General features: G+C 38.8%; 3 protein-coding genes across 3 annotated transcripts in view; 2 read left to right on the forward strand and 1 right to left on the reverse strand.

The window, feature by feature from the left end:
* Positions 1–234: 234 nt before the first annotated feature.
* On the forward strand, positions 235–5,846 carry rgp1 (GP1 homolog, RAB6A GEF complex partner 1). Its single transcript, XM_042512337.1, has 9 exons — positions 235–385; positions 570–685; positions 1,520–1,653; positions 1,852–1,935; positions 2,938–3,087; positions 3,370–3,516; positions 3,923–4,050; positions 4,159–4,336; positions 5,136–5,846. The coding sequence occupies exons 2-9, from the start codon at positions 570–572 to the stop codon at positions 5,357–5,359; spliced, it is 1,161 nt and encodes a 386-aa protein (XP_042368271.1). The 5' UTR covers positions 235–385; the 3' UTR covers positions 5,360–5,846.
* Positions 5,847–5,934: 88 nt separating this feature from the next.
* On the reverse strand, positions 5,935–7,587 carry msmp1 (microseminoprotein, prostate associated 1). The gene is made up of 4 exons (XM_042512710.1): positions 7,539–7,587; positions 7,378–7,491; positions 7,177–7,285; positions 5,935–6,478 (listed from the first exon to the last, which is right to left on the reverse strand). Exons 1-4 carry the CDS (start codon positions 7,585–7,587, stop codon positions 6,304–6,306), a joined length of 447 nt encoding a protein of 148 aa, XP_042368644.1. The 3' UTR covers positions 5,935–6,303.
* The window catches only part of pik3c3 (phosphatidylinositol 3-kinase, catalytic subunit type 3), a 30,975-nt gene continuing 11,760 nt past the window's right edge, over positions 7,586–26,800 (forward strand). The window contains exons 1-21 of the mRNA XM_042512711.1: positions 7,586–7,704; positions 13,474–13,662; positions 14,629–14,772; positions 15,800–15,929; positions 16,132–16,158; positions 18,563–18,649; positions 18,799–18,894; positions 18,998–19,069; positions 19,552–19,656; positions 20,269–20,361; positions 20,478–20,663; positions 21,501–21,631; positions 22,943–23,024; positions 23,239–23,306; positions 23,397–23,502; positions 23,775–23,891; positions 24,854–24,985; positions 25,144–25,272; positions 26,019–26,088; positions 26,463–26,527; positions 26,611–26,695. Coding sequence (XP_042368645.1) covers positions 7,586–7,704; positions 13,474–13,662; positions 14,629–14,772; positions 15,800–15,929; positions 16,132–16,158; positions 18,563–18,649; positions 18,799–18,894; positions 18,998–19,069; positions 19,552–19,656; positions 20,269–20,361; positions 20,478–20,663; positions 21,501–21,631; positions 22,943–23,024; positions 23,239–23,306; positions 23,397–23,502; positions 23,775–23,891; positions 24,854–24,985; positions 25,144–25,272; positions 26,019–26,088; positions 26,463–26,527; positions 26,611–26,695 — 2,233 coding nt within the window. The remainder of the gene's footprint in view (positions 7,705–13,473; positions 13,663–14,628; positions 14,773–15,799; positions 15,930–16,131; positions 16,159–18,562; positions 18,650–18,798; positions 18,895–18,997; positions 19,070–19,551; positions 19,657–20,268; positions 20,362–20,477; positions 20,664–21,500; positions 21,632–22,942; positions 23,025–23,238; positions 23,307–23,396; positions 23,503–23,774; positions 23,892–24,853; positions 24,986–25,143; positions 25,273–26,018; positions 26,089–26,462; positions 26,528–26,610; positions 26,696–26,800) is intronic.

The following is a 26,800-nucleotide window of genomic DNA, read 5'->3' on the forward strand; positions in this document are numbered from 1 at the left end:
GAGCTGGCCGACAAAAAACTTTACCGAAGTCTTACTTTGCCGTTTTATTCTGAAAAAATAAATGTTTTGGAAAGATTAACACACCGATATGACTTTAGACTAAGATAAGATTCAATGCAACGTGTGTTTGCCGATATCTGGTCATTCATTTTTAGCAGTTTCGTTTTCCTTGGTTAGTTTTCAGTCGAGCAGCAGCGGACGTAACAAATCTGCACATAGTTTTTTTTGTTTACTGTAGCAGGGATGCTAGCTAATCAGACGAGCAATGCTTAGCTCTGCTCGAAAGACCGTCAAATGTCATATTGTTTTATTAGAGAAGTGAATTTAGGAACACAGGGGGATAAGGCAACGTGACTGTGTTGTCGAAGGATCGTTTAAAACCAAGGTATTTATTAAAATTACACAAACAGCAGCCTTTAGCGAGCAGGCAAACAACTTCGGTAGCTAGCTTGTAGCGGAATGTGAACACATAACTGCAGATAAACAAAACAACGTATCCCGCTGCATTTTGTTCTCCGTACCAGTGATTTGGGTGTTTAATTTGGTGTTGTTGGGGTGTAATGTTACAGATGATCGAGGTGGTGGCCTCCATGGCCCGGGGCCCCGTGTTTCTCGCCGGGGAGCTCATGGAGTGTCTCATAACTTTCACCAACCCGATGTCTCACCTTTCCACCTCTGCCAGCAGGTAGGATTTCCTTTTAACCTGAGTAGATCGGCTTGATTTCTTCCAAAATTAATATTAAAAAAGCCAAAATGGAAAATAAAAAACAAAAAAAAGCATGGCCTGTAATGTGTAGCTAGATATATATGTTAGGTTATTGCATTTTTATTGCCTTTTTCTCCATGTTCTTGAAGAAAATTGAACCTATTTTTCAGGTTTCCAAGGTTTAAATGCTTGTAAAAAGTGTCTGAATGCAGCGTGAGAAACATTTTATGAAAGTCAAAAATTATAAACACAAAACAGAAAGTGTCTGTAAAAATATGTAGCATACATATGTTTAAAATTCATTACAGTATTTAGAATACGTGCATTGCAGAAATGTGTGTCAATGTAACTGACTTATATTTGTAAACCTAACTTTAGTGAAACATGCAGTGTCCATTGAGCAGGATAAGAGTTAAGGAGCTATGTATGGAAACTTTTAAAATGTTGTCTCTTTTATTTCGTGTATCTCTGTGCATTTTATTATTGTGTATTTTAATGTTTATTTAGTTGTCCTGTGTTTTTACTTTCTATGTATCAGACTGACGTTTTTTTGCTGATGCATACTAATGTATGTGTGTTTTTAACTGAAGTTTCTTGTTTGCATTATTCCCTTTGCTGCTGTAATGTTGTACATTTTCCCACAGTGAGCTTAATTACGGATTATCCTATCAATCATCTTGGTTGTGGTCCAGTGTTTTGTAGTCCCTTATGAACTGGGATCATGTGATGCAGGACACTTGAATCAATCATTTAGCCAATCATTCCACAAATGCCCCTTGTGTAACCCCTGTGTTTCCTCTGGCTGTGTCCCAGTGAGATGCTGGCTTGGGCCAGTGCTCAGATCCACTGCCAGTTTCATGCCAGTGAGACCAGAGTGGCCCTGCCGGCTCAGGGTAACAAACAGGACGTCCAGGCTGAGAGCAACACAGTGCTCATACCAAGCAGAGGTTAGTAAACGGAGGAAAACATGCAATCTGAGATAAGCAGAAATAAATAAAGCATTTTTACTGCAGACTTAAGTACAATAAATCTTAAAAAAAAAAAAAAACAATTAAACAGCTCTGGACATTACTAGCCTTGTTCTAGTAGCCTTATTGCATCATGTGTAATATGTTTTACCTTATCATTTTTCCTTTCTTCTACAGGAGAGCGAGGTCAGTGTGTGCTGGACACACCACCCAAGATACTATTCTGTGACCTGCGGCTAGACCCCGGGGAGAGCAAAACCTGTACGTGAGTCCGTATGTGGAAAAAAGGTCTAGATCAGGAATACTTGCTTTGCCAAAGGGGCCACTTTTGAAAAAAATATAGGATGCCAGGGGCCAGTTAAAAAAACAGCATTGAACATTGAGGGCCTAGCACAAACCTTTGTTGGGGGGTTTCACTCCACTCACTTTTTTGTTGTGATTAACATGCTCTATTTTTATGCTTTTTTCATGTATTCTGGCTCCTTATTTACAATCAAAGAAAAAAAAAAGCCCATTGTGAATCTGTTTATTGGTCAATCTAATCTTTTAGTGTCATAAAAATTATGATAAATGAATACTTTCTTTAAAAGAGGAGATGAAAACCACAGTGCTTATCTAAATTCATTCATTCAAACCTTTATTAAAGATTCAATTAAGGGAGACGCTCATTTTCAATGATGCCGAGCATGAACAGACATTGAAAACTATCAAAACACCAACAAATAACAGTTACAATATAAATAAAATCATACAAAACAACAAACAATAATAGCATTGTAGAAAGCTAAAAAAATAAAAATACAGGATAACAAATGTGGTGTAGAAGAATAATTCAAAACATTTACACTTAATTAAAACAAGATCTGAAATAAGGAATTTGTGTCCAAGTTTAAGTTCCTTTGCAGATTCTTCCATGAACAAGGTGAACTGTGAGAAGATTTCATGTTTCCTTATTCAGTTCTGATTTGGAAAATGTGGAGTAACAAGCTATTCTGCGACCAAGAGTACCAAGATTATGTGAGTTCAGAGTTAAAGGAGATGAAATATAGGGCGGGAAGCATCTTTTTCAGAGCTTTATAGATAAGTTAAAACCAATGCTGGTTCTGCCTCTCAACCAAATGTGGCCAAGCGACAACACTTTTGCAAAATAAAGGTTTTAAATGTTTCATATTTAGTAAAATGGTCATGCAGCATTTTTAAATGAACATATTTGTTTCTGTGTGTGATTCAAACAGTCTGATCTGTACACTCGCTCTCCTGCAGATTCATACAGTGAGATCGTACCCATCGACGGTCCTCCTAGCTTCCGTGGTCAGGCGGTGAAGTACGTCTACAAACTGACCATCGGCTGCCAGAGAGTCAACTCGCCTATCAAACTGCTCAGAGTCCCCTTCAGAGTGCTCGTTCTGCAAGGCAAGATATGTTTGTGTTACTTTTTATCTCTGTTGATTGCATTTTTCGCTGCGAAGCCTCAGCAGCTCGTTAGATGTGTCCCTTGATGCTCTGTAACCACAGAAATGTTTTTGTGATAAATAAAAGGGGACGGCTCATGTTGCGATTTATCAGGCTGTTGATCTGTGGAGACAAAGACTGTTTGATGCGTAACATAGAGAATGAAAAACGTTGAGTCGTGTTATTTGACTTCTATCACACTTTGAAATCCCGAACAATGGTACTTTCCTGTCTAACCTGTAGGCATGCCCGAGCCTCCGTTCCCTCAGGACGAGGAGGTTTCCCCCTCCAACCCGTTCCTGGAGGAAGAGGAATCGAGCCGCAGGGATGCTCGACCTTTGGAGAGAGCGCTGGACATGCTGATGGTCACCACCTCACGACGCTGCCCCCGTGAGTCCGACTCAGTTTTGCTGCCTTTGGCCATAAAAGCACCTAATTATCTCACTGAAGTTGTTCTTAAATCTAAAGCATGATCTTTATTTTGTCAGTTTGTAGTAAGTAATGAATTCGTTGCCTCACTAGCTAAATTGTTTCATCCCCGTCATGTCTTAGTTGACCTACAGAGCAGCTAATTTCAAGATAGACACATAAACAGATAATATGTATGTGCACTAAAATGGATGACAAAGCAAAAAACAAAGTTAAAAAATGTGTACCAGTGCATTTAGTAACAGCAGTCTGATAAATGCTGTGGACCTCTAAATAATACTGGTGTTCTGCTTGTAATCTTCCTTTATGAATGCAATTGTTCTGTCTTTTATTTATTTGTTCGATTTTTTTCCTTTGTTTTGTCCAGACATGTTTAATATCACCAACATGCGCGGGAAAGTGGCAAAGTTCTGCATCTTCAAGACTGTGTACCGACTCGGCGAGGACATCATCGGCACATTCAACTTCTCAGAGGGAGACATTCCCTGCCTGCAGGTGTGTTTGCTGTTCTCGTTTTCGCACTTTGCCACAGTCTCCGCTGTTGATTACATTTGTTTTTAAAAATTTAAATTAAACTATCCTGTGTTTGTGTGTGTTTTCCAGTATTCAGTGAGCCTTCAGAGCGAGGAGGAGATCCAGCCGCAGTACCAGCGGCGCCCCGGACAGGTCATCAGTGTGACTGGACACGGACGACACATGGAGTCCTGCCTCCACACCGCCTCCAGCCACTTCTCGCTCCCCATCCCCCTCAACGTCACGCCGGGTTTCAGCACAGACATAGGTCCGTCTCCAGTAGGCTTAAACATGTCAAATGTAATATCTCAAGTCTGATGGAGCAGAAGTTCTTAATCTTTTGGGGCTTTTTTTGTCAAATGTGAATTCTTAGACTTCATCACAATAACTCAAAGATCAGTGTCATCCAAACTTTAGAAAAAGTGTACAAAATATCCAGGCGATAAACACTAGGTGCTTGATAAGATGTCATGAAAGAGATGAAAAAAAGAGTCTGCACACTAGAATATGGTCCCATAAATATTTAACGACATTACCGCTTTCTGTCCAAACAGTTTTTCACGGGTAGAGTAGCTTCTTTTTTTAATTTATTGGTGTGAAAACTAATTGGTTTAAATCTATCTCAATCATCACTTATGACTAGAAGTGTATGGTAGTGTAAATTTCTGCAGCGATTCTGCCCTCTGCCTTTATTTTCTCTTTTTTTTAAATTTTCTGTTTTTGGGACTTTTATGGGCGTGAACTGCCACAGTGCTCAGGTGAGGTCGGGGCTTTTATAAAAAGGCAGCAGGCATCCAAGAGACACAGCTCCAGAAAAGTGCAAATATAGAGACAAAATGCCAAATGAGAGAGAATCTGGGGCGGGCTTTTATTTTCACTTTTGCTGGCGAACATTTTTTTTAAACTGGAGCTACAATCCTGAGTATCAAAGCTTTAATGAGTCTTCTGTTTGCAACATGTAAGAGGTCACCTCGGGCCATATTAGTGCATTTTGATGCATCATATGCAGGATAAAGTCAAACAAACACATCAGATTAACAACCAAAATTTGACCTCTGCTTGTCCAGTGATCCTGAGGTGGCGCCTTCACTTTGAGTTCGTCACCGCCCGAGAGCCCATGGAGCCGCCCACAGTTCTGCAGAACCAATCAGAGGTCACAGTTTGGGCGGGGGCGGAGAATGTCGATGTGGATACCTTCAGCTGGGATCTGCCAATCAAAGTCCTGCCCACCAACCCGGCCCTGGCGTCCTACATGTCCCACTTTACGGGGACCAACAGCATCAACATCTGACTGCTGAGTGTGTGAGACTGTGAACCAGAGACAGTCAGGTGTGTGTGTGTCTGTGTGTGAGACAAAGAGACTGTTTTGTGTTTCGAGATGAGAAATGTCAGCGTAGAAGTGCACATTTCAGGAAGAAAGGAGCATTATTATTTTGTTGTTTCCACTGTATATGCAGAAACAGGGATGGATTCCTTATGTATATTATGCAATGTTTTGCCTTCTTCATATACATATTGTGGTGCATCTTAACTTTAAATACACATTTCTATTTGGACCTTATGACGTGCAGCTATCTCTGACGTTGCGATGCATTTCTGTATTTATTTAATTTTTTATTCCTTTACTCATGCACGCTTGCTTTTTCTCATTTTATGAAACAAATGTTTCTTTTTCAAAATATTTTTTATCGTTTAACTGTTTTCCTGTAGCTTGAGGAAAGGCTGTATCATGTAAATACTACAAGAGAAAGAATAATTAAAAGTGTGATTTAAATTTGTTAAATTGCTATGAGGATTTACTTCACAAAATTCAACATTGTTTCTTTTGTAAAGATTTTTATTTGGAGGGTAAATGAGCTACAGCAGAGAACAGGTCAAATTTAACAGGAATAGTTATATATATTAATGTGAGTATATATTTGCTTGTATTTACAATAAGTCAATAATGAATTAAGTGAGAGGAGGACAAACTCATAACTAACTTCATACTGAAGATGAAGATTTGTTAATGTGGTAAATAATGTGGCGCTGGGTTGAAAACATTTTCTGCTGGAAGATACTGCAGTTTTATTTAAATATATTTTCACAGACGATTTCAGCCTTCATTAATGAAACAATCCCAAAAGTACAAATGCTGTTTAAGTTTTATATCAGTACAGTATGTGTATAAACTGGTTATTTAACTATGGTGAGTACTGGTTTCACAGGCCAACAGGTTCTGGTCTGAGCTGTTTTCTACCCGTCCAGTCGTTGCGGCTGCAGCTGAAGCGATCCGTGGCTCGGGTCCTGGATGTCCTCGCCTGGAGAACAAGGGAGACGCGGGTCGGCTGTCTGGACCAGAGACACTTTGCAGGTCACCGGCTCCACGCGCACCTCACACCACGCAGGAAAGTCCACCGGCCGATGCACCCTGGACAGTAATTAAGGTAAAGGAGAAAACTTTTGCAACTCTCATGATTTAAAAAAACAGTTTTTCTCGCACTCTTAAATTCATTCTTTGCTTTGTGGACTGAAAACTCCTAACACTGGTGGAGGTTACAGATCACAGTGTTTATCTTCCCAAACAGTCAATTTTGGACAATTCTGAAAGAAAAGAGCCTGAATAAGAGCAGCCGAAATGTTCTTGAGTGGTAGAAAGCACATTTACTCAAGTACTACAGCGAGGTAAAGCTTTGAGGTTATTGCCATACTTAATTATCTACTTTTATGTCACTCGATGTTTTATTTTGTATTTTTATTTTGCTTTATTTAAGACACAAGGGTGACATGCAAACATAATAAAAGCATAGATTTTTTTAAAATAGAATTTTTAAATAATTGGTGCAATTTTATGCAATTTTTGTGTGCAAATTTTAAAAAAATAAAAATAAAAAGCTAATACGATTATATAAAAAACACTCTAAAATGGTCCTTTCTGCATCATTTTACTTTAAGTATTTATTTGTACATTTTGCTGCCAGTACTTCAGTGCAACTTTGAATGTACAGAGTATTTTTAAATTGTGTTAATGCTACATTTACTCAAATAATAGCCTGAACATTTGCAAACCACCGTACAGTAACTGTGGGCATCTGGACACCAAACCTCACAGGCTGTTTGTGTACTCACGTCTCGCAGCAACCGACCCCGACAGGGTGCAGGCAGGTGCACTGCATGCAGGCGTTGTCCATCCAGGTTTCCCCCAACGAGTAGTGCCTCCCCTCAAACACACACAGCGCTGGAACAAGAAATAAAGTTTAACAATCCATTCAGAAAGATCATATATTTCATTTTCAAGTCCAGATAAGATTTAAAAGCGTGGGCTCTCACCTCTGGAGTCGAAGTGGCACTCCATGGGTGCAGCAGAAACACAACTGGTCCACAGAAAAAAACAAGCGGCTGCAAGCACCCAGTTAACCCTGGCCAGCTCCATCTTCACGTCGTCTTTTCAGCCTCTGGTTCCTCTCCTCTCTTTGCTCCCTTATTTATACATCCCGGGGCTTTATGATCACGGCGTGGAGGCGTGGTCAGCGCCGTCATGTGGCCCACAGGCCTGGCTGGAGAAGGTGTCAGCGGTGCCATCCGTTGGGGAACGAGGAGGTGGTGGTCTTGGCGCTGTTTTGGCACTCTGGAGATCACGTCGCTGCGCTTCAGCAGGCATGAACCTCTAAAGTGATAGAAACAATGACACATCCATGTGGTGACTAAGAGAGAAGGAGGTGAGGCAGAGGGCAGGGAGGGAGAGAGAGGTGACGTCCAAGGAGAGGAGGAGAGGAGGAGGAGAGGAGGAGGGATGGAATTATCAAACATGATTCATCACCACTCAACCTCTCATATGGTTTTTGTCGGCCAGGTTGCTGTGCAGAAACTGAAGATGTGACTAATGCACATGTAAAACACATGCTTGATCTGCTGAAATTAATACATCGAATTTCTAGAATTGAAATATAGAGTGAAAAGACTTTGAGATGATCTGACCGAGGCTGCTCTCAAACAAAAGGAAAACCCCAGATGCATTTTGTAGAGAAACAAACGCAGATGCCTCTATACAGAGCAAAACCGGACACGTGTAAATCAAATGCTATGGCCCAAAAGTCACGAGATCTCCATTCATTTTAACAGCTGTGAGAGATCTGACCAAAGTGCCTCCACCACCATCATCAGAGCTAAGGGTCGAGCAATATTGTTTTGTCAAAGCCAGAACCAATTATTATTATTACTTAATAAGACTGTTAACCGATATTTGGTACTGATATGCATTTACAATAAAATAAAAAATCATCCTGTCAATACTTTGGAATATAACAAACTCCAACACAAAACTTTGTTTAAATGTGTTTAGCAAATGTTTAATAAAAACTGAAATGTTCAACATCATATACAAGTTCCCAGCAACTTTCTTTTCAAAATAAAATCACTTAAAAAATTAAATAAAAATGAATAAATAAAAATAGCTTCTTGAGGTTTTACAAAGTAAAAATTCCTCCCATGCTGAAATTTTATTTGCACTTTTTAATTAATTTATTTATTAATTTTTGATTGGTGATCATTATAACAAAACAAGGATATCTGCCCCAATAATGAGCCAGGCTGATAATCTGTCAACCCTACTTTTTATACACATTTTCCATTAATTAAAAGACATCATTACTACATAAAAATGTTCTTGTATAGATAGTTTGTAACATATCCTTGATTTCAACGTCTGCATCAGTTCCAAAAATCCATTATCTATGGGGCTCTAGTTTCTTGTGCAGGCGTCTGCATTTCTGTGTAATCTTAAAAATATTAATTGTGATCTGACCTGACAGTGCAGCGCAGTATCGCTGCCCGGGCCAACAAAACATTAGCTCATCTTCTTCCAGTTGTTTGCAGCCTGAGGTGCGAGATCATAGGAAAATTCCTCTCAAGCCTCTCACAGGAGGCCCCGGGGCCTCGTAGCGTGGTGTTTTACGTGCCTTTTCTGTGGTACCCCACAGTAGTCGGAGAGTGTTTATTGGTCTCTCTCATCAGTCGGGATTCTTCTTCATTCATTCGATCTGTATGACTCACAGTTGCCTCTCCGAAACTGTGCGTTGTTTCTATGGAGAGTTGTTGCAGTTTAGGTTCAGTTGTCAGTAATATATAGCCTAATACTAACACCCAATAGAAGCAGAGATGGTTTAACCCTTTGAAACCTGAACAATGTGACTGTATTACTTTCTAAAACATCCCTGCTAAGTTGATTCCCTCTGTTTTATATTTTTCACACAGTGTATTAAGTTCTGTCCTGTCTTGTCCATTGTCAACTATTTTGTCTTGCCTCACAAAAATAAATTAAATTAACCATTGGGAAAGGCAATGAGCAACACAACAACACATGGCCTGTAATTTGCAAGAATTTGTAAAGAGTTAAAAGAAAATTACCTAAAAAAACATAAGCAACAAACACAAACAAGAAAATTACTCAAAAAGAAAGAAAAATTGGTATAATTTTTTTCCTTTAACACAATTTAAAGATAAAAATCTAACATTTATAAAATATAGTTTATTTCCTACAAGGATATTTTTTACACCCCAAGATTTGCCTCTTTTTATTTTTTTATGTTTTTTTTTTTACAAAAAATTTTATGGAAATTATTCTTTCACCCTTTAACTAATATTACAGCAATTTGTGGCACATTTTTTGGGAAGTTGCTCTTTGCTTTTTCCTTTGTATTTTTGAAAGAAATCAAACGATGTTCACACTCAGGTTTCAAAGGTTTAATAACTTGTAAAAGTCCCACCGTCTAAATGCAGTACAAGAAAATTGATGTTGACCCACGTTTATAAAGATTAAATCTGTCATCTTTCACTTGATGTCCATTCAGATGCCGTTTCGGAGGTCAGAGGATGTTTTGATGGTCGATGTTCCTCCATGAAATTCATCTCGGGTGGTTCTGCTGACTTCCCTCAGAAAGCCTGTGGGTCCCTGTACGGATTTACTGGCGATGAGTTCACACCCTGATTTGTCGTCAGCGTTGATGAAAAGGAGGACCTCAACAAAACAAAAGATGAAGGATTTTCCTGTCACACAAAACAAGCGCCTTGCCTTCCACGGATTTGCACTTAATTGGGGGACAAGTGCGTTTAAGTGGAAGAATTTTCTGTTACAAGTTCAAGGCGCTGTCATCACGTTCGGTAACAAGGACTGTTTTTGTACATTTTATACATATGGGGCAAACTGTGCCGAAAGAGGTAAACTCCTGCAAAAATGTTCTTCTTTAAAAAAAAAATCTTCTACATATTTCGAATAACTATGATCATTTCAGCAAGTAATTAACTCTTTGAAATGTGAATTAACATCAGTTTTCTTGTGCTGCATTCAGATGCCTCTCAAAGCTGTGTGACCCTTTAAAATCGCGAACAAATTGGTTTGATATTGTTGAAAAAAATGAAATAAAAGCACTGACAAACTTGACAAGAAATGTCCCACACATTTCAAGAAATTAGTAAAAAGTTGACAGTAAAATTACCTAAAAATGTGTTTTAATATTACAAAATTATGCAAAAAAAAAGGGAAAATTGAGCAGGGAATTTCTGTTTATAATAATTTGATGACCAAATGGGAAAATTACCCAGAGAAAGTTTTTCAAAAAAAAAAAACAAAAACAAAAAAAAAAACAAAAAAAAACTGTCTCTTGTCTCTCTAAGCTCTACAAATAGCATTTGTTATTGGCTTTGGCACACCCCACAAAATAGTTTAAAAAATAAATAAAGATGTGAATTTAATTTTTTTATAGCATTATAGAAAAATATTTTATTGAGATAAAATAAAAGCCTTGATTGATCTCTACTATTTTTCTGACAAATATATAAATAAATATACAATATAATGTAAAAACAATGTTAATATAATATTTGTATTTAACATAATTTATTTTAATTTAATAGCATCACGGCACAATATTTTAATAAGATAAATTGAGCCGTTTATGATCTCCAGAGGGGAAATAGAATATGCAATGTACAGATATATAAATATATTAAAATAAATTTTAAAAATATATCTTACTGATCTAATGTAATGGTAAATATTCTTTTGATAGACATCACACTCCTCAGGTGTACTGTCCCTTTAATAAGCATGCCGTAAACCCCGCCCTCCATTCTCACTTCCTCTTAGGTTCCAGTCAGGCTCGACCAATCAACACACGATACAATGAATCGCGTCATGACTTTTTTAAACACCCCACTAAGCATCGGTGATCGACTACTTTAAACCTGGGCAGTTGATTTAGCCGCAGCTGTGTTGTTGTGTAAGCTATCGAAAAACATCTAATCATGCCCGGTGCGACAAGCCGCCAAAATAATGTTCTTTACGGGTAGAATTCAGCCCACTCAAACGTATCTTTGTAAATCGTGTACGGACTGATACGGACGCTAACCGTGTGAGCGGCAGTTTAAACGGTTATTCGGCGGTGTTTTTTGTGCCGAGCCGAGTGCCTGGTCGCAAACCTAACCGCTAGCGAAGTCTCGTATAACCGCCGGGTTTCATGTTGAAGTCGTCAGGTTTTTGGTTCAAATTTAGTGTTTTCCCGTCGAGAAGATGGACTAACGATAAATTCAACTATGTTACAGCTGTTGACTTGGGACATCAACGTCCAACTAATAAAAGATGTAAGTATTTGCAGTTAACGCGTCTCTTTTTGCCAAAGCGGTGTAACTAATCTATCTTGTGACTGGACAGGATGCTGCTAATGTTTTGGCTGTGTGTGTGTCTGAGTGGTGTGTGTGTTGTGTGTGTGTGTGTGTGTGTGTGTGTGTTGTGTGTGTGTGTGTGTGTATGTGTGTTGTGTGTGTGTGTGTGTGTGTGTGTGTGTGTGTGTGAGAGAGAGAGAGAGAGAGATTCACACACATTTCACTGACTTACAGCTTCAAACTATGTCATAAAATACAGTTTCACATTTTAATGAACCAGTAAAGTAAATGTCACATTTATCATAAATTCAGATTTGTCGACTTTTGTTTGGAGGGACGTTGTGCTGAAACTGTTTGTCAGTTGATCAAAAATTCTGTACAAAAGAAATAAGCATTCAATTATTTTGATGTTTCAGGTTCAGGTTACTTTATTTGCACCAGTAGGTAGATTTGGTTGGCAGTATAAAGTGCAAAGCATCCATTTGTTGTCGCACACGTTTATTCATTAGGATAAACCTCATGAGAGGAACCATCTGGTTTCAGGGTTTCATAATAAACATACAAACAAAAACAAATAAACAGATTAAAAACTGTAAAGGAAATAAAATGACAAGTCAGCACTAAAAAATAAGCACAAAATCATTGAGAAAAATAAACACCTTGATGGGTCAAAGATCCCTGATTGCAGTCTTTTGTGATGTGTTGTAAAGGTTGAGAAAAAGTTATTTTAAAACAGTAAACTGAATCTATTCATCAGCTGAGAGAGAGAGACGTGTTGACTTTCTTCTGAGTCTGTTCTTGATCTGACAGTATTAAAATCTTGCACACAGCTCATAGGTGTAATTATTGCATTAAAAGGGTTAAATTAATGAAGCAGCTGTGATCTGTTGCCAGGTTTTCTCTCATTTCAAACTAAGTTCAGTACAAATAGACGATGTTTACTCTGCAGTCAACTTAACTATAGTGTTTGAACTACATGCTTGTTTCTTTTCAAGTTAACAGCAAAAAGAAAATAAATAGATCAAAACGTGCAAAATAATGGAAGGAAAATTTTGGTAAATTTGCATATAGATTAAGGAGTCTGTCGAAATAAGTCGATATATACAGTGCTGTGAAAGTATTTGCCCCTTTACCGATTTTACTTTTTTTGTACCTTTGTCACTCTTAGCCATTTCAGATCAAGCAAACTTAAAATATACGTTTAGAAGATAACTCACAAGTAAACACAAAATGCAGTTTTAGGTGCCTTAACAAATAAAATCACGGAAAAACTGCATTTTATGTTAACTTGGGTTATCTTTGTTTAATATTTAAATTTGTTTGATGATCTGAAACAGCTGAGTGTGACACACATGCAAAAAAGTAAGAAATCAGGAAGGGGAGAAATACTTTTTTGCAGCACTGTATTAATGTTTTTATTTGTCCTTGTGTTTCTGTTGTATATGTCACACTGTCAAGTAAAAAAGTGAACAATCCCCAAAACACACATAATTTAAGGTGCTATCGTCACCTTTTCTCTATAATAAGGTTTTTTTAGTTTTTATCCTTTTTGGATTGAAATAGTCGAGGAAAATGAAATTAACTTAAAGCCCAGTCTGTAAAAGTGATATATACGAAAACACACATACACAAAACCCCCACAAACTGTCCAAAATTAAGTTTACAAATGTTGATTTTTGTGTGAGGGGACGGGTGGAGAACTCTTGATAACATCAGCATTTCTCCTCTTCCTCACCGCCCCGCTCTGTGTCCTCTCTCCTCGTCCAGAGGCAGTTTAGAGGGGAAACGAGAGCAAAAGAGCTACAAAGCGCTGCTTGAAGACCCGATGCTGCGGTTCTCTGGCCTCTACCAGGAGAACTGCTCGGACCTCTACGTCACCTGTCAGGTGTTTGCTGAAGGAAAACCTCTCGCGCTGCCCGTCCGCACCTCGTATAAAGCGTTCAGCACACGTTGGAAGTGAGTAACAATCTGTCTGCTTGTTTTTTTCTCCTGACCATTGCTACATAAAAAGTCAAATTTTTAATTTTTTTTTTTTAATTCAACCTTTTTGTTTCAGTTTTTGTCATTTAGTCTTAATGACATTCAGACATTCCTCCCGAAAGTACATAAAAGATATATTTATTAGGATATTCTCTACATTTTCCTCTCAATGTATTATTCTGTCTCAAGAGTCAAAAAGACACGAAATTTCCTCCAATAAAAGCAAATTAAAAAAATTAAAAATTCTTACACTCTGTCCTGTCCTCTCTCTCTGTGTCCTGTCCTCTCTCTCTGTGTCCTGTCCTCTCTCTCTGTGTCCTGTCCTCTCTCTCTGTCCTGTCCTCTCTCTCTGTCCTGTCCTCTCTCTCTGTGTCCTGTCCTCTCTCTCTGTGTCCTGTCCTCTCTCTGTGTCTTGTCCTCTCTCTCTGTGTCCTGTCCTCTCTCTCTGTGACCTGTCCTCTCTCTCTCTCTCAGTCCTGTCCTCTCTCTCTGTGTCCTGTCCTCTCTCTCTGTGTCCTGTCCTCTCTCTGTGTGTCCTGTCCTCTCTCTGTCCTGTCCTCTCTCTCTGTGTCCTGTCCTCTCTCTGTGTGTCCTGTCCTCTCTCTGTCCTGTCCTCTCTCTCTGTGTCCTGTCCTCTCTCTGTGTGTCCTGTCCTCTCTCTGTCCTGTCCTCTCTCTCTGTGTCCTGTCCTCTCTCTCTGTGTCCTGTCCTCTCTCTCTGTGTCCTGTCCTCTCTCTCTGTCCTGTCCTCTCTCTCTGTCCTGTCCTCTCTCTCTGTGTCCTGTCCTCTCTCTCTGTGTCCTGTCCTCTCTCTGTGTCTTGTCCTCTCTCTCTGTGTCCTGTCCTCTCTCTCTGTGTCCTGTCCTCTCTCTCTCTCTCTGTCCTGTCCTCTCTCTCTGTGTCCTGTCCTCTCTCTGTCCTGTCCTCTCTCTGTCCTGTGCAGCTGGAACGAGTGGCTGCGGCTGCCGGTCAAGTACCCAGACCTTCCCCAAAGTGCTCAGGTGGCTCTCACAGTTTGGGACATCTATGGGCCCGGCAGAGCTGTCCCCGTCGGGGGGACCACTGTCACCCTATTTGGCAAATATGGGTGAGTCTAAGCTCATACTGTTATTTCTTTGTTCCTGAAAAGTTCTGCGTTTTGCTGCCAGGTGATTAAAAAAACTGTTTTGACTTCACCTCGCAGCTGAATTTTAAAGGATTTCTGCAGATACTTAAAGTGTTTAAAGGCACTGAATTCATCTATCTAAAAATAATTGGTATTCAGATGACTTGAATCAATCTTTTAAATGTCTTAAAATGCTCATAGGAAGCAGGATTTTATGATTTTTTTGTGACATTGTAAAATAATTGCTAACATCAGTTTTTGAAAATCAAATTTAGTGAATTCCTCCACATTAACATCACGCTGTTTTCGGTCAGGATTACTTAGAGCAGTGGATCCACGGTCCACGAGCTAGCTGTCACTGGACCACGTATGACGGGGGAGTGCAAATTCATCAACCATAGTTTACTCAGGGAACATTGACTGAGCATTAAGCCCCTTTACAGCAAAGTCCTGGATTCATATTCAGTGGGCCAAAGGGATAAACAACATGTGATAGTAACAAAATTCAACAACAAAAAAAACAACTTTTAGCAATGGCTGCAGAGTCACAAGTTGCAATAAAATCATTAAAAAAGATGAAAAAGATTAAACAGCAAACAAATCTGTAACCTGTAAAAAAATGTGGAAAATTGACAATTTAGGGCTTTGTGTGTTTTATGCAAAAAGATTTTTCCAAACTCGAAACAATGGGAATAAATGCAGCGTAATCAAACATGCAGAGTGTGAAACACAAACTCACCATCGCCAACAAATGCAAGATATTTCCCAAAAAAAGGAATGCTTTATATTCATGCAAAATTGTCCCAAAACTTAAAATATTGATCATATTTTTTGTCCCCTTTAAATTTCATTGTTAAATAGGTCTTAAATTGAATTCCAAGTGCCATTAAAAAGTCTTACAAAGTGTTAAATTTATCTTGCCTTAAGCTTTAGGCACCAGTTTGTGCACAAAAACAACAAAAAAACACTGATTTGTAATTTCCAAACGTGGCCTCCTGTCGTCTTCTAGTATGTTCCGGCAAGGGATGCACGACCTGAAGGTCTGGCCGGGCGTGGAGGGAGATGGAGGAGAGCCCACCACCACACCAGGACGCACCAGCAGCAGCCTGACGGAGGACCAGATGGGCAGACTTGCCAAGGTACGACCCAAAAACCGGATTAAAAACGGGAGAGAAAAGAGAGTGTGATGAGGAGAGGATCATGTGTTTGTGACTAAGTGGCTGAAAGAGAGGATAAGGGAGAGAGAAAAGGTGGAGGGTGGACCAGAAACATTGTGTGTGCGTTGGAAAAGCAGAGAAACCGAGTGATGCGAAGTCGAGTCTAAACCATCGTCTGTTCCAGGGCCCTGACCTGGAGGTACTCAGTGATGTGAGTACATGTGGAGGAGCGTGTGTGTGAAGAAGGCCGAGGTTCAAATGTATTTGCAAATAAATCTGTAGCTCGCACTGCTAAAACGAGGATTACCACATTAGAACAATTCAGACTGTGTCAGGGAAGTTTGCATCATTAATTAAACGCCCCCGACACTCGCTGCATCGATTACATCCCTGCACAGTTTGTGTTGTTCTGTGCGGTAAAACCTCATGTGTTGTAAAAACCCATTCAGTGCATTTACAAATATATTTCGACCCAGGTTTTGGTGTGAACACTCAAGGTTTACGGCTGCGTTCTTGAGAGCATCACACACATTTGTTTTGTTTTCCTGCTGTCGCCATACGTTGTATTTTGTGTAAGTGTGCGTGCATGTATTTCTTGTTTATGTGGACACGAGAGGACATTTTTTCAAACTTTTTGCAGCTCTGTGGAAAATTGAGGGGAGAACGTCAGGGAGTTTGTTTCATTGAACATATTTACATTTGATTGTTTTATAAATAATTTAAAGGGTAACTTTGGTGTTTCTTAACCTGGACCTTATTTTTCCAGGTTTTTGTGTTTAAGTGACACTTAATAGGAACAATAATGTTTGAAATTGGTCCAGGATTGAATGAAAGCGCTGCAGCCAGTTTGTACAAAACAATATAAGCATTCAGCGTCTTTTCGCAAGATTAAATTTACACCCCAAAAAGTGCTTGTTTTTGCCAGTGACCAGTCTGTCCAGGATTTTGGAGACTGTTTTTTGTGATTGTTGTAGGCTTAAATGTTTTCACAGCAGCTTTTCTTAAAAAATTGTAGTGAATGCTGCGATATTTTTAGGCTTTTTTCCAATGAATATTGAGTGATGCTGCCTCTGATTTAGTTTATTATCATGAGCATTTTGTTTTTCCCTCTGAATTATAATCAGTTTATAATTGTAAGGTAGGTAGTTGGGATGGGGGCAGCAGGTCACCGCTGAGGGACTGTCCTTCTCCTGCTCTCTCTAACGGGCCGGGACGAGCCAATACAAGCGAACCAATGAGCACCGGAAACGGTGCCGTTTATTGAAAGAAAAACAGCTCAACTTTGTCCTTGAACCCGCTGAAAAACATTGGGTAATGTTAGCTATGTGATGCTTAAAGTTATTCCTGTCAGTGTGTGACTGTCACAGGCGCAGCAGCAGTCTCATTATAAACAAAGAGAGATAGAGAGGCTGAGCGGATCAATATGCTGTGCGCAGCTCTACAGTGAAATTAGATTTTATATAAAATTTGCAGTAAAGTTTCAGTGATTGGACAAAATTCCTGAATTTGTGTTAATTATTGTGATGGAAACATTGTGAAATCCTGGGGGGAATGACTGACAGAGGTGTCTAACAACATTATGGGAAGGATCCTTACAGAGGTAGACCTTTTTGTTTAGGCAGAAACAGCCCTAAAATCGCTATCACCAGACCCACCAAACTCTAAATAAAAAAACAGTAATTTTAGAGGGTATAGAGCAAGCATATTTTTATATCTAAGTGGGGGAATTAAGGGTTTATTTAAGCCAAATCAGAGTTTCTTATTGTTGGAAGTGTGGAAAAATGAACTAAGGTGTTTTTTGTGAGTTTTATTTTTATCTGTCGACCTTCAATGGCGTGCGTTTTTCAATGATGAAACTTTTTATTTAAAAGGAGTCTGGTGCCAATGGTGATTTCAGCAATGTTTCTGGTTAAATAAAAAGGATCTTACACATTAACAAAAAGGTCTATCACTTTAGGTAACCTTTCAGTAATGTAATCTAAGCTTGTCAGAGGCAAAAAAAAGCACTTTTAGTGGATATAAACTGACGTTACAAACATGTGCCAAATGGTTTTATTGCAGCCTGTTCTCACTCAATACTGGACCAGTGTCAAAAAATTGTTGTTCCCATTAGTCTCTTAGACACAAAAAACACAGGAAGTATGATCCATGTGGAAAAATACCATACTTACCAAATAATTCCTAAAATAGACTTATTTATTCTTACATCTTTTTTTTATTAATCCTGAGTGCAGTTGACTGAATCATATCCAAAGTTTTTTTTCTCAGCCGCTACCAGTTCATATGTTGTTTTAAAGAGTGAGTACTAATTCTAACCAGCTGAGTTGTGGGCTTCCTGTTCATGGCCAAAAGTGTGCTTACATTCCCGACACCCACACTGACTGACGAGTGGACTGGCTGCTGAGTGTGTGACTGACCGGAGATGCTGGATTGGCTGCTGGCACTGGATTTGTGCATGATTGGTCGAGCTGTTTGCACATCAGCCACCATGCTGTGACCAGTTCTGCTGCTACAGAACCGTAACCTCCTGTTTTTTGGGGGTTTTTTTTCTCGGTAAACCTTTTTTTTTCTTGTTTCTCTACCCTCTTTCTCCCTCACTTTCTCTCCTCCTGCAGCTGACGAAGGCCCACCGACAGGGCCACATGGTGAAGGTCGACTGGCTGGACCGCCTGACCTTTAGAGAAATTGAGATGATCAACGAGGTGAGCTGGTTCAGCTGGACTTCAAAACAAGTTCATGTAGTGGAAAAGGCCAGCTTTTTCCAGACCTATCTCAACAATTGTCAAAAGTTTTGCTTAAAATTTCCTGGTTTCTTTTAGTTGATGTATTTTCTTTCTGTGTGTTTCTGCAGAGCGAGAAACGCAGCTCTAACTTCATGTACCTCATGGTGGAGTTTCCCCGTGTCAAAACAAATGACAAGGAGTACAGTATTGTCTATTATGAAAAGGTATTTTTTTAAAAATATTTTCAGGCACATAACCTGGTGTATTTTAACAAGTTGCTACAAATGGATTCAGCTGATCGGTGTGTTTCACTTTGACCACACTCAGGACGGAGACGACGCATCACCTGTTCTTACGAGCTGCGACATCGTCAAAGTTCCTGACCCACAGATGGGGATGGTGAGAGGACGCACGCGCGCACACACACACACACACACACACACACACACACACACACACACACACTATAGTAAAAAATGCATCTATGGTGCTTTATAGGAAGTCTTTTATTCCCTTTGCCATTCAGGAAATAACACAGAATAACTGTATTAGGAAAACTACTATTTCTTAAGATATGCTCTCTTTTATTATTCATACAGTTTATTGCTTCTACCTGCCTGTTTGCACTACTGTATTTTGTTTATTGTACATTTGTACATTGTTTTATGTGTTTGTATGTACTGTGTTTGAGCGAAGTCAAAGATAAATTTCCACTAAGGTGGGCTAAAAACTCTGTATTCAATATTGTAGGTAGCATTCAAAAAGGGTACATAATTATTAATGTACCGTAAGATTTTCATGTGCATTTCTGTTCAAATTAAACTGCATTTTGCTATTGAATTTATTTATTTGTTTTCCAACTCATGTTTTTTTTTCTGCAGGAAAACCTGGTTGAGAGCAAACATCACAAACTGGCTCGTAGCCTCCGCAGCGGGCCCTCAGATCACGACCTGAAGCCCAACGCCGCCACACGAGACCAGCTGAACGTAAGTAACTGATGGTCTAGTTTTTATATAGAGTCCATGTACAGTTGTGCCGTAATGTCCCATAATTAGCAAAAAAAAATAGTAAACAGTGACAAGTAAATGAATAATTATAAATAAATTATTATATATATATAAAAATTATAAATAATTAAATAAATTATAAATAATAATTATTTTTTGAAGTCCAGAAAACTATATTTATCATTATTATAATTTTGTAGTTGAAATGATTTTGTGGAAAAAAAAGGTTCACTTTTTTTATTTACAGCACTTTTTGACTTTGCAGTCATTATCTTGTATGTTTTTATGCTTATTTTCAGTTCATTTTCTTGTAACTTTTCTACTTTTTTTTCCCTTTTCCAAATAAGACCATGTCTTTTCAATTTTTTCATTAAATCATACCCATGTTTTTGAAAAAATCAAACCATTTTGCCCAGGTTTTAAAAAGGTTTAATAAACAAGTTAAAATTACTGCTTATGTCAGACGCTTTGTAGGTTTAGTAAACTTTGGTTCTTTATGTATGTCTCTACTGTGTCTGCTTTTATAAGTCACTGACATTGAGTTGATATGTGTGTGTGTGTGTGTGTGTGTGTGCGCACGTGCACCAACAGATCATCGTGAGTTACCCTCCGACCAAGCAGCTGAGCTCTGAGGAGCAGGACCTGGTTTGGAAGTTCAGATACTACCTCACCACACAGGAGAAGGTGAGTGTGTTTGCTATATTCTGATCTGCTATACCAAAGTCTTCTCCTGTTTCTGTATCAATCCTCTTCTCTCCTATGTGTCCTCCTCCTCCTCCTCCTCCTCCTCCTCGCCACAGGCTCTGACAAAGTTCCTCAAGTGTGTGAACTGGGATCTGCCCCAGGAGGCCAAGCAGGCTCTGGAGCTGCTGGGGAAGTGGAGGCCGATGGACGTGGAGGACTCCCTGGAGCTGCTGTCGTCCCAGTTCACCAACCCCACAGTCAGACGCTACGCTGTGGCGCGTCTGCAGCAGGCGGATGATGAGGTAGGCGTCGGTGGACTGAGGGGGGTCAGAGGGAGTGCGGACTAGTGTGAGTGGATGATGGTGACTCTGTTTGAGACGATGCCTTATCTCAAAATTTGCATTTCAAAGATACTTTCAACAAAATCACGAGGAAAGTGATTTTTAAATGAATTAAAAACACTTTTTCATAAAATATTTATTCAATAGTAAATAGAAATCTTTAAATCCAAGATGTAAAGTACTTTTGATCAAGGTATTTTATTTAATTTACAAATATGCCAACAAACAAAACAAAAAAAAAAAAGTAAAGTACTTTTGAAAGAAACTATTATTATTGTTAGTACTATTAGTAGTAGTAGTATTACTAGTATTGTTAGTAGTAATATTATTATTCCCTTTCAACAAGCATACTGATAATAATGCCTTTTTATGGCCTTTTTTAGTTTCCCACCATCTCATTTTGTGTTTTTTTTCATCTTTGTTTATATATGGAATATTTTCTTAACTTATATGTTTGTATTTTGTATGCTTTTTGTTATGTTTAATGCTGTTTTTGTCTTGCACACACTGGGCCTCATGAAAGAGACAATATACAAACAAATTTTAGCATATTTTTTGTTCTCATTTTTAAGTACCCAATGGTTTTTGGGATTCACCAATTGTTTCTTATTTTTGCTCTTCTTTGACATAAGAGAAAATGTTAAATTTTCTCTCACCAGAAAATTAAGTGAAAATATAAGAAAAATTTCAGAGAATGTTGCAGCATGAGGCCCATTGAGTCTGCGCCTGCCGTGTGAAATTATAAAAAGATTTAAATGAAATTTTGCATAATTATTTCCGGCTCCTCTCTCTCTCCAGGACCTGCTGATGTATCTCCTGCAGCTGGTTCAGGCGCTGAAGTACGAGAACTTCAGTGATATTCAGGGAGGACTGGAGCCAGGCAGCAAGAGAGACAGCCAGGGACTTTCAGATGACTCCGCACTGGACAGGTCAGTCTACCAGCAGCTCTGACAGCAGCAACAGACACATGTTGAGTTCTGCTGTCGTCAGTGGACAAAAATGTTAGAAAATTACACAATGAAAGAGTTTGTTTTTTCCTGCCTCGATCTAAATTTGTCTCAGAATTTCTCTCTGGTTGGGAGAGTATTTGCCGTTAAGCGGAATTTGATTATTTTTCTTTCAGAAGCCGTAATAAACTCTTAGGGTTTTATGATTTTACTGGCGTGACTCTGCAGAGCTCCAGCCAGAATCTGGAGGCAGAGCGCTGACCGTCTAAAACGGTCCATACGAAACACCATCTCATGAGTTAAATTGACTGTAGGTTTTAATTGCCATCCTCTCTGATGTAATGTTGTTACTATACCAGAATTTTATTTAACTTTGATACAATACTAGTTTAAAAAAAATCTAATTTTTTTTCATTAACAATGTACAGATGACATTTGCATTACAAAAGCCTTACGTGGAAAGTCTGTTTTCTTTATTGCTTCAGTTTATTCAATACTACCAAATGTATAATCTGTGTAGATCATATCAATCATTCAATCGGTAACATTTTATTTATATAGCACCTTTCAAACAAATCAAATGCAATTCACAGGGCTTATTAAAGAAACAGAAACAAGAACAACGTAGGAAATTAGCAAAAAAAGATAAATAAAAAATGGATCTTTTTTAAGTATGAACCATAAAATAGTTACAGTAAGACACTAAAAAATAGCCAGACTAAATAGTTAGTATAAGAAAAAGAAAGAATACAGTACAGTTCTGTTCGTGTTGTATGTTGTGAATGGTCTTGAATATTTTATTATGGGTACTTGAAGTTTTGAAATTTTGTTAATTAAATCTGTGGGAACCCTGCCTTTTTCTTCTAACGTCAGGTCGTGTTGTTAATGTACTAACTGGCATATTAAGAGCTTTTTTTTTTCTTTTTTTGGGGGGTTTTAACAGAAGAAGTGAAAACCAGTGTAATGTCATACGAACAGTAAATACCAAGAAACTAAAGACACCATAACAAAACAATACAATTATGTGTTCAGATGGTCTTCTGGATTCCTGTTTTGATTGACAAATGCAGACGACTGCCATCTTCTCCACAGTTATTTCCTCTCGTGCAGATGCAAATTGTAACAGTTCGCCGTTAGCTGTAGTCTTTGTGTTCGAGTGCAGCTGTAAGGCGACACAACAGCTCTGTGATGGCCGTTTGGTGACGCTGAGCCAACAAACACATGGTATCGAAAAAGCATCAATACTTTTTCACCCTCACGCTGACTGTTCGTTGTTTCGTTTTACTCCTTTAGTTCCCAGATCCTGTCGGGAACATCTGGACCTTCAGCTGCCACGCAGAAAGGCAAGGATGCAGCCGACAGCGAGAATTTAGAGGTAAGAAAGAAAAAATGTTGCTGAAAAGAAAATTAGAGCAGGAAAGAAAAGTTCCCATCATTTAATCCAAATATGATACATGAAGGGAGTCAAAAACACAGACCTCTACGAGAAATTTCAAATGTCTTCCTGTTTCACAGAAGACAAAAAGCAGGAAAAATGTATCGGTTTCTGCACAACACTGATTTGTAATTGCGTTTGTGTCTCTCTGCAGCAAGACTTGTGCACATTTCTCATCTCTCGTGCTTGCAAGAACTCCACACTTGCCAACTATCTGTATTGGTGAGTACAGTTCAAAGCAGCTTTGTTTATTGATACTGATGTTTTTGTGTTTATATTCATCCATCTGTGGAACCTGTGTGTCTTCTGCAGGTATGTGATTGTGGAGTGTGAGGATCAGGACACGCAGCAGAGAGATCCTAAAACCCACGAGATGTACCTGAACGTCATGAGGAGGTTCAGTCAGGCTCTGCTCAAGGTCAGTTTATTTTAAATATAACAGATTATTTAATCACGCTTCTTGCCATAGACTTTTCCTGTTCATCAACAAATCTCTAAATAGTTCAGCTTCATCTTTTCAGAGGTATAATAAGAGCAAGGTGTGTGTCACATTTCATAATTTGTGGTAATTGGTAAGAAATTGTCCTGCACATAACAAAATGTCAGACTGTTCCTTTAATATTTGTCCACAGATGTCTTTCTATGTCCTTTATCTATTTTTCGTCTCTCGCCACTTCCTCTTCCCTCCAGGGCGATAAGAGCGTGAGGGTGATGCGGTCGCTGTTGGCCGCCCAGCAGACGTTTGTAGACAGATTGGTGCAGCTGATGAAGGCCGTGCAAAGAGAAAGCGGGAATCGCAAGAAGAAGGTAACAACAGGACGCCGCACGTGCTCGATAAACCGTATTTATTTCATGCTTGTGTTTCAGTATTTTATTGTGCAAATATTTCCAAAATATTTTTTTCATTACTAGTTATTTTGTACAGAGGTAATTGCAAATTGAAACCATATGTTTGCATGCACAAAATATATTTTTTTTTCCTCTTATTCCAAAAAAGCCAGTATTCCTTCTAAGCTGTTTACATGCCTGTTGAAAGTAAATATTTCACTAATGCTCGCGTTTACATGCTTTCATGCATAGTCAGATTAACGTGCGCTAACATGACATTTATGATTATGATCCTTTCAAAATATGGAAAAGAGGACAGCTGGAGTTGCGTTTGCAATTTTTTGCATCAAAATAGATTTTTTTTTTTTTCAAAGTTTTCTACTGGTGGCAGATTTGTTTGTATGTACAAACTCAGCCTCCGTCTTTCATTCTTTCAACCACGTTTTTCATATGTCCAAAACCTTGTTGATATCCAAGTCTCTCAATATGTTTAAAAGTAGGTTTGTTTCTCCTGATGAGAAATGTCCGTCACATGGACATTGGGGCTGCAACCTGCAGCTGACGATTATTTTATCGATTAATCTGCCAGTTATTTTCACAATGAACCAATTAACAAACCAAAATCAAAAGACACTTAATTTACTGTCATTCATCATAATTTGACAAAGAAAAGCAACAAATGTTCACATATATTTACCTGGAAATCAGCAAAGGTTTGACATTTTTGCCTGAAAAATGATTTATTAAAGTAATTGGCAATTCATTTTCTTTTGATTCGCTAGTTGATTAATCAATTAATTGTTTTAGCTTTAGTTGACACACGTAACTGTTCTCATATGCACGTTGTTCTCATTCATCCTGTCGGTTGCTTTTAACTGCATGAACACACTGACCCCTGCTGAGTTGTGTTAACAGCAGCGTCCCTCACCGTGTTTCTGCAGACGGAGCGGCTGCAGGCTCTGCTGGCTGACAACGAGAAGGTGAATCTTTCGGAGATTGAGCCGATTCCTCTTCCTCTGGAGCCTCAGATCAGAATCAGAGGCATCGTCCCCGAGACAGCCACGCTCTTCAAGGTACGCAAAGTTTCACCCACAGAATCGTTTTCTCACCTTTTCTGCCTTGTCAGGAGTAAAACCAGTGCAACACGACGCTCATGAGTCTTTTCCCTCTGTGTGTGTGTGTGTGTGTGTGTGTGTGTGTGTGTGTGTGTGTGTGTGTGTGTGTGTCTCAGAGTGCTCTGATGCCCGCCAAACTGATCTTCAAGGCTGAGGACGGAGCCATGTACCCGGTTATCTTCAAACACGGAGACGACCTCAGACAGGATCAGCTCATCCTCCAGATCATCTCGCTCATGGACAAAGTAAGAGCGCCCTTATATTAAAGAGTTTTAATGGAAAATTAATGTGTTTTATGGTGATTTTATTTTGATATAATCAGAATACCAGGCACCTTTTAGGGCCCCATATTACACTCAGTGCAAAGTAGCGTGCAGAATAATTCATCGTTGGTTTCAGATCTGTGTAGTTTGTCATTTTTTTGCAACCAGCAGCCACTTTGTGTAAGTAGCAAGTATGCTCACGCCCATCTGTGCGCCCATGAGTGTGTCTGAAAATGAGGTGTAGCCTGGCTCATTGTATTGCTATTTTGAGGCCGCAGAAAGTGATGAACAAAAAACTGGTCTAAAGCCATTACTGCAGCATTTTTCTGCTATTTATAGGGTGGCCTCTGTTTATTTTATGGGAGAAATATACAGTAATCACACTGATCATTTTGTTTTATTTTTCACTGAATTAAAGCTCTGCTGTTTTAAAATCTCAGTAGGCCTATATGAAATACAGCTTCATTTTTCAGCAGGCAATTAGTCCCCATTAAGAGATGCTGTTTGCATTTACAGAGCATCACAACAGCACCACTTTATTGTCAGAAGCTAAAAGTTTACTTCTGTTTCTTCTGTTAAATTCGTAGCTAAACCCTTTGAAACCTGAAATAATTTGTCTTGCACCATGTACTAAAGATTGCTTAAATAGCTATTGATCTCTTTTCCTTTTATGATGTAAGAAATATGCTTTTTTAAATAAAAGCTCTTGTGTTTTTTTGTGTTTATAGCTGTTGAGGAAAGAGAATTTGGACCTGAAGTTGACACCTTACAAAGTATTAGCCACCAGCACCAAACACGGTAAGACGGCATGGCCACGAATCCCTCAGTTTGGCAGGAAGTTAAAACTAAATAAATACAGCAATACAGATTTTATACGCAAGTCCCATTTCAACAAAAAAACATATTTTTTTAGGGATGCACAATATATATTGTGCCAATAGATTATTAGCAGATCATTTTAAATTTATATTATTATTTTTTATTATATATTATTATTTGAATGGTCCATTTTTTTAAAATTTTGAGCAATAGTGATTTTAGATTTGTTTAGGTCAAGGCGAAAAACAGCAGCATCACATTTAGTTACTGGGAAAAAAGAAAAAAAAGTGTAATAAAATATATTGTATTGCTACTCTATTGTCCAGCCTGAAATAGTTTTATTGTTTTTCCAGGTTTTATGCAGTTTGTTCAGTCGGTTCCTGTTGCTGAAGTTCTGGCTACTGAAGGCAACATCCAGGTGAGCAGAAATGTAAAATAATGCAGAGCACGCTTGTATGTAGGTCTAGCAGACATTAATAATGGCATCATTTGTTTCAACAGAGCTTCTTCAGGAAGCATGCACCGAGTGAAAAAGGACCCTACGGCATCAGCTCAGAGGTGATGGACACCTACGTCAAGAGCTGTGGTGAGTCCGTTTGTGTTTTAACAGAGCGGTTCATCCTTTAACTACACAACACGGTGGAATCAATAGGCGGGTTTCCGTTACAGATTTGTGAAAAACGTAATCAAT

The sequence above is a fragment of the Plectropomus leopardus genome, chromosome 23 (assembly GCF_008729295.1).
Source record: "Plectropomus leopardus isolate mb chromosome 23, YSFRI_Pleo_2.0, whole genome shotgun sequence".
Lineage (NCBI taxonomy): Eukaryota > Metazoa > Chordata > Actinopteri > Perciformes > Serranidae > Plectropomus > Plectropomus leopardus.